Here is a 12,325-nt window from a genome sequence, read left to right as displayed (position 1 = left end):
GAACTGCCAGACCTTTGAAAAGTTTCACTTTGCTGCCTTTTAAGTCTCAGAGTGTCTGGGGGTCAGGCCTCAGGGCCTGGTGGTCAGCCCAGCAGTCTGGTCCTAGACCTGGGGGCATCATGAACCCCACTAGGCTTAGCTTTCCCTGGGATTTAGTAGAGGAGCAAGTGGATCGTTCTGGGAGGTCCATAGGGAGGAGGCCCAGATGCAGATCTGTAACCCAGAGGTTTGTTCTTATGTCACTGAAGAGGTGGGCTGATCGCACTTGGAGAGAGGGAACCACATCGGAGTCTGCTCTACCCCACCGAAAAGGCTCACTTCCATAGACCTTAGCCACCAACAGATGCCGCAGACAGATGAGCTGGCCAGGCGGAAGCCATAAAGCCAACCCCTGTTGGGAGCAGCTGGAGGGCCCTCCATGCCCTGAAGCCCCCAAGGACCAAGTGCCAGGTCCCTGGGCCCTCCTTGGCCACCACTCCTCACTCCCCCCTCGTCCAAGGCCCATCTCTCTGTTGTTTATCCTTGAGTACGCCGAGTTTCTCTGCTCTGTCATTTGAGCCTGTGCCATTTGGGCCGGGGGGGAGGCAGAGGGCTAATGAGCGGCCAGGCTGTCTAGGAACCGTGAAATACAATCCTGTCTTTCCCACTTACACACCGTATCTGACGGATGGAGAAAATAGGCTTTTATAGCCCTGAAAGAGGATGCCTCTCCTGGGTCCGTGGCCTTGACACTGTTCAGAACCAGCTGTGTTTAGAGAAAGCTCCTGTGCATAATGGACCGTGGGTTCCCTTCCTGGCCCGCCCCCGCCCGCCCCTCGCACTGGCATCTGCTTGCCTGGTCTCTCCTCCTGCTGCTGTGCAGTGAGCGTGTGTCAACCAGGGGTAGCTGGAGAACAGAGGAGGGGGCCTGTCCCCATTCTGGACCCGAGTGGCTGTGCCAGAAGCCGCTTTTGGAAGGTCTCTGCTCGTTCTGTTCCATTTTCCTCTTTGTGTCCCAGTCTCCACACTGGGGATGGGGAAGGACGGCACAGTGGGCTGAATCCGGGCCTGAGTGGCAGCTTCGGACACCAGGAGGAGCATGGCTTATGGAGGCAGACGGACTTGCGTTTACATTTAGGTTCTCCTCCTAATAGCCGTGAGATCTCAGCTGCGTTATTTAAACTGTCAGAGCCTCACTTCATACGTCTCTAGAAAGCGCTCTATGAAACGATTGCACTGGATTTTTTTTTTTTTTTTGAGAATGCAACTTTAAGTGATCACACTGGGTTTTATGCCTGGGATGGCACCTGCCACACAGGGCGGCCTCAGTATCTCATTTTTTTAAAGAGAAAAATGCAAAAAGAACTTTTGAAAGATCAAATGCTTGATCAGGCAAAGAGTGCAAGAGGTGACTGGGTTATTTTTAATTTCACTGGGGAGGCTGGCAGGGAGTCTCACTGGTTCTGTAGGGTGGCCTGGGCAGCAGCCTTTCCATGTGGAGACAGCCAGAGGTAAGGGGCCAGTGCAGACCCTCCGCGGAGGCGTGGGGTCAGGAGGAGATCGGGAGTGACCGACAGAGAAGTAGTGACGCAGGAGCTGTGGCGTTGGGGGGTCATCTGGGCAGATGGAGATGGGAAGGCCCAACGCAGAGCCTCGGGCAGGAAGAGGCAAAGGAAGAAGAAAGGGAGAGGGGGAGGGAGGTCAGCTGGGGGATGCCCTGGGAGGCAGCAGATCCCTAATCTCAGACCTATGCTGCTCACTCCGGGGGAGATACTGGACCTTTCTGTGCCAGACCATGGCAGGATGGTGGCTGGTGGAGGAATCACTGTGTCCTGCACCCAGGGGGCTCTTCACAGAGGCGCCTTCCTTCTTCCCTTTCCCTCAGAAACATGGAGAGGCCTGTTAGAAGGGGATGGCGGTCAGGAATCCCTGCTTTAGGTAGGGCAAGGGCCTTCGGAAGGGACGTCGGGCCGCCCCTGACTGGTCGCCGGTGAGATGAGAAGGTGGGGAAGGCAACTTAGCACTTTCTGTGGGTAAGAGGTCTGAGGGGGCCAACTGTCAGGGACCGGTGAATGGGGGGGGCAAGGAAGTGACAACAGCAGGCGGACGCTCCCCAGGGAAGCCACTGGGCAGCGAGGGGAGGCCTGGAGGGTGGGCTAGAGCTTGAGGCAGCACAGGGTGGAGGGGCAGGGCACGGTGGCTGCTTGCATCAGTGAGTGACCCAGCTGTCCTTTTAAGAAGAATGAGCTAATTCCTTCCAAAATCCTTTCTCTTGGAGGTGGCATGTGAGGTCAAGCTTTTGGGTGTCTGTTGAAAGCTGCCCCCCCGCGAAGTCTGGCAGGAGGAAGGCCGGCGTGTGCGTGAGCGCACTCCTGGCTGTGGCTGTCCCGTGCGCTCCGGGGAGGACGGGGCTGGGCTTCTGCAGCAGGTGTCCTGGTACCGCTGTAATCTTGCTCCTGGTACCCCTGGAATCTTGCTCCTGGTACCCCTGGAATCTTGCACGCGTGGCAGAAGAGGGCTGCAGGCTCCCCGGGGACTCTTCCGAGGGAAGGGAGGTTAATGTGGCTGGCTTCCTTTCAGAATGAGAGGTGGGGCAGCCAGGGAGAGGAGCAGAGGAAGGACCTCTGGTAAGTCTAAGAAACCCAGGGGCTTTTTACTCAGTCTTGGAGCCTGCTGCATAGCTTCAGAAAATATGGGGGAGTTTCATGGCTCTCTGTGGCAGACAAGCACAGTTCAGGCCAAAACACTGACCTATTCTCCTTGGTCCTCAGAATTTCAGACCTTTGTGGGTTGGGCCACCCCTCACCACACACCACAAGGCGCCTCGGAGGGAACGGTGTCGCTCTCCTTACAGAGGATGTGGGGAGGAGGTGGACAGGAGGGAGCATGGGGACGAAAGGGTCGGGACAAATGGGAGGGGGTTGAGGTCCTTTCCACCTGCTTTGAAGTCCCCAAAGGAAGGACTGGAGCACACTTCCCAGCAAGCCAACCCTCGAGAAGGATGTTGCTGGGTTTGGTAGCGTTCTGGGCTAGAGCCTGGGAATACTTTTGTCTCTAGAAAAGTTCTCTCCCAAGACTTCAACTGTGTTTTCTTGGTTCCTCCTTGGGCACAGCTGCTGTGGCTTCAGGTTGGTTTCTTCTCTGATCAGCTTTTCTTCTGTGCTCTCCTTCCACTTCCTTTTCTCCCTTCCCACCTGCCGACCCATCTCCTCCCTTCCTGTTTTAGAAGGCAGTGTGGCCAGGAGCAAAGTGCCTCAGCCCTACGGCCACGTTGCCGGGATGTGAAGTCCCACGTCTCACTAGTGCACACTTGGGCAAGTTGTCTTGAGTGTGATAATAATAGCCATCTCCCAGAGTAACACGCATGATGGGAATTACCTGAGTAAATACATGAAAAGAGCTTAGAGCAGTGCCTGGAAAGAAGTAAGTGCTCTATACGTATTATCCCTATCTATCTATCTATCTATCTATCTATCTATCTATCTATCTACCTACCTACCTACCTTATCTCCCTAGCTCTACTTTTTTGTACGTGCCTTGAGACCTTTTTGGATTTTGTCAGTTGATATAGGAAAAATACATGATGTTGAAAGAGCCTATAGACATTACATTTCTAGAAATTTAAAATTATATACAGTTGACCCATGAACAACATGGGTTTGAACTGTATGGATCCACTTATACAAGGATTTTTTTTTTTGATGCATACCGTACAGTACTGTAAATGCATGGGCCCTATTTTCTTTTCCTTATTATTTTAATAATATGTTTTTCTCTGGCTTACTTTAAGAATACAGTATATACTACACATAATATGCAAAATAGATGTTAATCGACATAAATGTTTATGTTAATGGTAAGGCTTCCAGTCAACAGGAGGCTATTAGTAGTTCAGTTTTGAGGGAATCAAAAGTTATGCATGGATTTTTGACTGCGTGGGAGGTCGGCACCCCTAACTCCCAAGCTGTTCAAGGGTCAACGGTGGTATATTTCCTATAGAAATTATCCCTTCGAGGTCCAGTGATGAAGGGTTCATTATCTTACAAAGACTTCATTCTAAAAACAAAGATCCTCCTTACGTTCCTTCTTGGGACTTTTCTACCTGTTAGTCTTAGCCCTATATTTTGAGTGTATATAGAGAAGAGAAAAGAAGGGGAATCTTTCTTTCACATAGCAACTGTTGAAGCTTGAAGGATGCCATCACGTCCTCCCAAAGCCCTCTGGTTTGCAGCTCGGTCAGCCAGGCTGCCACGACAGAGCTTCCAAGGCCCTCATCTTGTCTCGGTCGCTCTCCTGGCTGTAGCACTGTTGGACAAGATGCCTGTTTAGGCCGCTTCCCCAGTGGTTCTGTGCAGAGTGCTGAGACGTCATGATTAATGCAGTGTAATGTACATTAGTTTTGTGGGCTCCATTTCATGCCGTTGGGGCAGGCTCCACGTGCTATTTATTTTGGGAAGCCCAGACCTGTGCTTGACACAAAGCAGGTGCCTCGGAAATGCAGACCGAATGCCCCATTTTGGGTGGATTTGGAGCTTTTAGTTGATCAAACCCTAGACCTGTCTTTGACGTGAACTGCTGTGCGAGCAGCTGTCTGCATCGGGTACTCTGGCCGCGTCCACCGTTTCAACCTGACAGGAGGACAGATCTCCATTAATAAATGTCAGTGTAGAGATTTTATTTCATAGCCTTATGTGTTGCATATTTTCAACTCTTGGTTCTCTCCTGCCATATGTCGGCTACCTCTCCTACCTCTGTGGCCTCCAGTTTCTCAGAGTCAAAGATACAAAGGCTGGCGAGCCCTCCACACTGAACCCTATCGTGCATTACTGAAAACCTTTCTCTAGCCTGACATCAGCGGTTTTGAGTACCTATCAGTAGTTGCAAAACTACCCTCGTCCGCATTATCCATCTCGCATTTTCTGAGAGAAGCAAACATGAGAAGAATCTGTTAGCAGATATGCCCCCCACGTATTACATGTCTTTCTCTGACTTACCTGATATTTCCCACCACGTACAAAATGAAAGAAAACTAGAGATGCCGTCAATATGATTTTTCTATCCTTTAGAGAATCTCTCTTTGTCGTAAGTAAAAGGTAGCATGGGATGATATAAACTGGCAAAAATCTGAAAGAAAGAGATAACAGTTAACAGTGTTCAAAGGACTCACTTTACCAAGAAGCTGTCATTTTCAAGTAAAAATATTGGGGTCCCATTCACTGTGCCATTCCCTGATGTAGATGTTTAACTTTCATACAAGGCGATGTTGTTACAGCCAACGTGTCAGTGTTGAGTTGAAGTGGAAATTCCCAAAGGGAAATCTATGGTGCATGACACATGTGAGTCCTTAATCATTTTTGACGGTGATGCTAGAATGATGGGGAAGCAAACGGTCTTCAGGCATTTTTTAGTTTTAAGGCACATTTAGGAACATATTGTCATTTTTAGGGGACCATTTTCTATAAAACAAGTATATATACATTTTAAAAGATTTTTATTTTTTTCAAGATTTTATTTATTTGAGAGAGAGAGAGATAGCACGAGCGGGGGAAAGGGGCAGAGGGAGGGAGAGCGAAGGACAAGCAGAATCCCCACTGAGTGCAAAGCCCAACCAGGGGCTCAATCCCAGGACCCCTGAGATCATGACTTGAGCTGAAGTCAGACGCTTAACTGACTGAGCCATCCAGGTGCCCCTTTAAAGATTTTATTTTTAAGAAATCTCTATATCTAATATGGGGCTCAATCCCGGGATCAAGACTTGGCATGGTCTACCAACTGAGCCAACCAGGCGCCCCCAAATATATATGTGTATTATAATTTTGTGTCTGTCTACACCAGATGGTAAAAAAGTCAAGTTAAAGAAGGATCTGGAACTTTATATTCTGATACAGAATGATTGCTAAAATATATTAAGTGAAAAGTACAGGATATAGTATGCCACCATTTAGGGGAAAAAATGGAAGGGTACAGGAGAAGTTGATAGCATTCCTTATTTGTAGAAAGGACACTGATGGCGGGGGGACAGGGCCTTTATTTCTTTTTGGATTGTGGCTCATATGATTGTATTACCTAAGTTAAATAAGCCAACCATAAATGTGCTAGAAAAAGGAAGCTGTGTTGGGGTAGCCACAGTAACTAGTCATTCTTTTCTGTTTCCTTTTTTAAAATTAAGGGTATGTGGCCTTTGGAATTAGATTTGAATTCTGGCTTGACTGCTACTGGCAGCTGAACATGAGAGAAGTAACATAACTCGTGCAAAATTGGGGAAAGACTCTTCTTGCAGATCAAATACAATAAGGACCATTTCTTAAAGTTCAGTTTGTGATTGTCTGCTCTTGGGATATGGAATGAAGACGATGAAGCAGATGTAAGCCTGGGTATGAGCATCTTCTTCTGAAGGTGGTATTGGACCATCCAAGAAAGACAAAAACCAAGCGATTCTAATGCTTGGGTTTCACATGGTGAATAGGTTTTAACTCCAAGTTATTATGAATCAAAAGTCAACTTTGAACTGATCACTAGATCCAGCCAGAAAGATTCAACATGTGTTTGTAAGTAAGGGAATTGTGTGGTTAAGTCACTGGTAGCTGGACCCCTGTCCATCAGATCAATGAGATATAAGCCGCATCCTCGCTCCTGTTATAAGAACAGTCTTGCCCGAGTGAGAAGCTCTGTTCTGATGAACAGAATTCAGGGGAGGCACCATAAAGCAATCCCTGGACACAGAAGAGGACTGCTGTTATATCTGGGTCATTGTCCGAGTCACTTCTGGGACAAAGAGATAGAGCCATTAATACTGCATTCTCTGTAAGTCATAACCTCGCCCAGCTAAATAGGTCTGTATGCTGAATGTTTTCCCCCAGGAGCAAGAGGTAGGAAAACATGAGACTAATATTTTGTGCGGTAGTTATAGTTTCTTTTTGTTTATGTACTCAGTGAGTGCACTTTGTAACATGAATCTTTCGGATGCAAGGACCAGAGAAAGAACTCCAGTTTTCTAAACCTAAGTGGAATTGTCTTGGATAACAGAGAGTTCCAGAAGTAGGACTGACTTCAGATGAGATAGGATCCTGAGGCCCAGATGTCGTTAGGCTCTTTCTCTCTCTGTGATTCTTTCACCTTTGTCCTCCTCTGAGAGTTGACTTCTTCCTTAGGCTGACTCTTCTCAGGGCGATGGAGCCGTTCCAGGTGGTTCTAGGTGGTTCCAGGTGGTTCTAGGTTTTTTACCCTCTCACTACATTGTCCAGGGGAAGGGAGAACGTCTCTCCTGGTCGCTCTCGAAAGCCTCACAGATTTAGCTGCGTCTCCTTTGCCGAGCGGGGTGCCTGCTACTGCCCCGGGAGGGTATGCTGACTGCTGTAAGTTATTGCATTTCAAACCTGGCAGCCCTTCAAAGGATTCTGATGTCATCAGCCTGGGAGATGGATCTTGTGTGTTGGTATTTTAAAAATGCTTCCTGGATAATTCAAAGTTGAGTGTAGTACTGAGGAATAAGGCAAGGAAAAGAAGATGGGAAAGCAAACTTTTCATTTTCATTTTAGACCCTTCTGTTCTTTTTGGGTTTTACTTCTATGTGAGTATATTATTTTTATAACTAAAAATAAGTTGATCGCTTTTGAAGTTGTTCCTACGAGTTTAAGATGACTTAAAATATATGTAGCCTCTTGTTAGAGTACATTTCTCTAAACGTATGTGATGTGTGCATCACCTTTTTTAGCAAGAAATGTGAAGTACTTTTTAACTGTCCCATTCATCCAGAGCCTCACAGTTATATAGTCCTTTGTTCTGCCTGTCTTCTTGTTGCCTCAGCCTTCTTATCTGTCTTCAATCTGGTGGGCCGGCAACCAGAGAGGACAAGCACCTTAAGAATCTGCTCTACGTGCCTTCGGTAACTCACTTTCAGTCACATGTCTTTCACTTGGACTCGGCCCCCGAGTATCTTATGCAATCAATTCTGCATGCTTCCTTCCTTTCTTTCTTTCTTTCTTTCTTTGAGAAGGGGGAGGGGCAGAGAGAGAAAGAAAATCTCAAGCAGACCATGCTGAGCGTGAAGCCTGATGTGGGGCTCCTTCTCACGACCCTGAGATCATGACCTGAGCCAAAATCAAGAATTGGATGCTTAACTGACTGAGCCACCCAGGCACCCCCTGCACTATTTCTTTTATTACACCTTTGCTAATTGACTTCTTGTTAAAATTTCAGGCCACTGTATCATGACGAGCACAACGTGTTACATTAGGTTTTAGCAGAAGACAAGCGAAAGATTATTTTAGAAAATAAGACTTCACCTTTTGATGTCAAGTGGGTTTGAATTTCAACTCACTTGTGAAGAGTATTTAATTGGTCTTTGTTGTTTTAAAAAAATGATTTATTTATTTTGGAGGGGGGAGGGGCAGAGGGAGAGGGAAAGAGAGAATGCCAAGTAGATTCCAGGCAGAGTACATAACCCGACGCGGGGCTCATCCCAGGACCCCGAGATCATGACCAAGAGCTGGACACTCAACCGACTGCGCCCCCCACGCACCTCTGGTCTTTGTGATTTTAAACGCATTTGTCTAAAAACAGAGTGTGACAACTTAAAAATTGTAGGACAGCACAAGACTTTCTTTTCTCTAGTATCAGGAGAGGTGAGTTCGTTTGCCCTGTGGGTGAGATTTTGCACATCACGCTTCCTCATTTGTTACATTCAGCTTCTGTTCTTTGGGGACATGTGTTAAAGACAAATTCAAATTCCCCTCAGCATTTATTTTCTCAAAAGCCAATTCTTAGTTAAAGCCTTACCCTCTAAAACCTGGTTTTAGAGCTTTAAATTTTGCACAAAACCTCCAGATACTTTCATATGTGATTATCCATGACCATACTGTCGAAAGGAGACAGTAATAATTCGGATATATGGAGTGCGTGGTTTCCTTCCATTAATCTTAACAAGCACTTCCCATGCACCAGTCAGTGGATGCGTCACGCAGGGAGCTGGCCTTAGCAGGTTTTTCAATGTCATAGTGTCGCTTCTCCATCAAACCCTTTTATCGGAGTAACAGACACTGAAACAGAATGAATTTGTATGACATGCAGTGCTGGAATTTAGGAATAGCAGAAGAGCTGATAGGTGGGCAGCAAGAAGAGAAAAGTTAAAAAAAAAAATCTGAAGCTTGGATGACCCAGTGAGGCTGGGTCTCTGAAAGGATAGGCTTTGGCTGCATGGAGCTGAGGAAACAAGTTCCAGGGGCATCAGCGTAAGAAGCCGGGAAGGCGGCTCAGAGACCTTGAATCACAAGCTAATGAAGCCATCTAGTGGTTTGTTACATAATCTGAGGTTGTGCAAACGGGAGGCAACTCTGCGGATTTTTCGATTGTGTGGGTTTCTCTAATCACGTGTTTGTAAAAGCCTGATCACTTTCCACTTAAGGAGGACCCGCTTCATTGAGAATCAGTGCAACGCGGCTCTGTGCAGTATTTTATTTATTTACAATGTTCTTTTTCGCAAAAGGACTGAAGCCGCTCACATGAAAAGACAGCGAGAGAGCACAAGGCAGAAGATGAGAAAGAAAAAGCATAAATAAAGACATAAAAAGTAGCCTGAAATGTTGATCATTTAAAAATGCTTATGAAATCCGATCAATTTTCTGTGAAAGGACTCTGTATTTTCACTTAGTGGAAACTGATCAGTTATAAAATTCACAATGTCCAGAATGATGAAACAGTTTTCAGGAGAAGTAAAGCCCTACCTGATGCTGAGAGCTGAGCACTTTTTCTTCTGGAGGTCTTCCCAAATGAGGTGCTGCCCTCAGTCCTCATGATAGAGACCATCCCGAGTCTTGCAGGATTGTTTCTTAATCGTGTCTACCCTCGCTTGAGGAGAAAGTGCATCCAACACCCGTTTCAGGGCTTGCACGAACACATGTGATCCTCAGAATAAGCTATGGGGTCAGGAGTACTAGTGTCCCCGTACTGCACACGAGGCCATGAGACACAGTTATGAACTTGCTCAAAGCCAGGCTGTTAAGAAATAATGGAACGGGGACCCAGACCTGGGCAGTGTGGTTCCAGCAGCCATGTCCTTTTCCAAGATGCTGTACCCTGACTGGCCAATGTGGTTCAATAAGGCCCATCCGACGAGAACAACAATACTTGAGGCTTCCCCCAACTTACACACTCTGGAAGGGATTATATATATATATCATCGACTTCAACAGGATGCTAAAGATGAGGTCAGGGTGGCATATTTCCAAGACGACTCAGTTAACTTTTCTTTCTTCCAGGGCACAGTCTTTATCCCTGACCCCAGTTGCCACACCCTTGTGCCCACACATGGACACACATGCCTTTGGTCCAAATTAAAAAAAGAAGAAGAAGACCAGAAAAGAGTACTTAAATTCCCTACTTTCTGGCTTCTAAAAAGTGGCTGAAATCCTATGCCCTTTTAATGGCCTATCCTTAGATAGAAGATCTAAAATCCAGTCGTAACAAAACACCCTTTATTTTGCTGGCTTTTCTTTTTCAAAATGGTACCTATAAATATTTGTGAATGGCAGCTAAATTGATTTCTCTTAGGCAGTCACCGGAAGTTGATTAGCAACAAGCAAGGCCAACCTCGACAGGAACTATAGGGAAATGGTGTCATCATCGAAACATTTGCAGTCAGAGGAGTCAGAGCATCACACACTTGAGTCTTAAATTGAGCATACAGAACGAAGTTCTTTTAAGCTGTGCATTAGAATAGTTGTGGTGAATGTTTTTGCTGAAAGTAAAAGGTATACTCTATAAAATGTTCTGTATAGATAAGGCTCCTTAACAATAAAGGGCCATGAGATTTAAAAGAAACACTTAGCTTAATAAAGATTCCAGCGTTCCTAAAAGATTCAAGTTCTGTTTAGGGACCAATGTGATGGCCTGCTGCCCATAAGATTGAAGTTTTCAGAGTGATAGCTTTTTAATAGGCTCGCAGAACGCTTGAGAGATTCGCCCTATCATGGAACAGAAGTGAAAGAGAGCAATGCTGAGATATGGTGAAGAAAATGTTGGCTGGGAATCCAGAAGCTTGGGATTCCCAGGTCTACTTCACTCAGATAATAAAGGAAGAAATAAATTCTTTGTGTGTGCCGTTTTTCTCATGAACTTTGGAGTCAGACCTGGATTCCAATACCAATTCTGGTACCCAATAGCTGGATGGTGTTGGATTCCCCAGTTAATGTCTTTGGGCCTCGGTTTCTTAGGGGATAAAATGGCTTTGGTCAGACCTGGGTTTTATTAGGGGTTCACTGCGTGCGGGTGTGTGCTTTGATGTACCTTTAATCTTTATAACTGTCTGGAAGGGAGTCATCACTGTTGTTACCCCCACTTTTCAGGTAAGAGCATTGTGACTGAGAGAACAGCAATGGGAAGGGTTTAATTAGCACCATTTATACGATGGGTCACATCACCTGCTACAGGCTGATGTCCAGAAAATGTAGCCGATGAATTCCTATGGGCTCCCTTCTCACCCGTGCCCTCCTCTCCTTTCAGAAAGGTTTTGAAGCCTGGTGAAGAGGAGACCCACATGTTTCACTTAGCTTCCATTTGGGGATTAGATGGCAGTGGAGGCCAAGGGCTAAAAATAAAGGTGCATTTTTATTTTCCTACAGGAGTGGCAAAAACTCAACTACGACATCTACACGCTGCGACGGATCCGGAGAGAAGTGAGAAATAGATGGAAACGCATTTTAGAGGACTTAGGTGAGTCCGAAAGTGATTATGGAATGATACAAATAACCAGCGGTGAGCCTTCCTCTTCCCTTTCTTCTGCGTGCTTTGTATGAAAGGCATGGCAGCAGCCGACTAATTGGAGCTACTGTGTACTAATTACTGTCCCCATCCTGTCCTCCTTGTATCCTCCAGCATAAACATCTGATACTTGTGTTATCGCCAGCCCATGTCTTGAGGACATATTTTGCCATGTGCTACTCCATCTGTCCTCGTGTGGTGTATCCCAGGGCAGGGGAAGCCCGTGGGCGCTAGCACCGAACGTTTTTGGCCGTGTACGTCATGGATTGAATTAGATGAGCGTGACTGGCCAGTTAGTAGTAGCTGCTGTGTAAGATGAGGCAGGTTGGAAGATCTGTTGTTTGTAAGAGAGACAGCAAAACTCAGTGTAGACGCTCGGAAGGACTAAAAGGTAGGAAAGCTTCCAAGTTGGGGCAAACATCTTTGGCGTCAGAGCAGATGTTGGGCATTGGTTTTTCTTGTCTGCAGGGTTGTGATACAGTCAGTGTGGCCCCTCACATTATAAAATGACTTCGTTTTAGTATTTAAAGCATGAATGTATCAAGTTTGAAGTCCTCTGTCCTTCTGCCTTGAAAGAGAACAGGACATC

At 46.3% G+C, this 12,325-nt stretch overlaps 1 protein-coding gene across 1 annotated transcript in view; it reads left to right on the top strand.

Moving 5' to 3' along the window:
• Positions 1-12,325, top strand: part of MREG (melanoregulin) — a 55,639-nt gene that overhangs the window by 40,141 nt on the left and 3,173 nt on the right. Inside the window, exon 3 of the mRNA XM_026492002.4 lies at positions 11,598-11,688. Within this exon, the coding sequence (XP_026347787.2) occupies positions 11,598-11,688 (91 nt within the window). The remainder of the gene's footprint in view (positions 1-11,597; positions 11,689-12,325) is intronic.

Source organism: Ursus arctos, unplaced genomic scaffold (genome assembly GCF_023065955.2).
Source record: "Ursus arctos isolate Adak ecotype North America unplaced genomic scaffold, UrsArc2.0 scaffold_1, whole genome shotgun sequence".
NCBI classification, from domain to species: Eukaryota; Metazoa; Chordata; class Mammalia; order Carnivora; family Ursidae; genus Ursus; species Ursus arctos.
The sequence above is the reverse complement of the archived record's forward strand: the minus strand, read 5'-3'. Positions and strand labels throughout refer to the sequence as shown.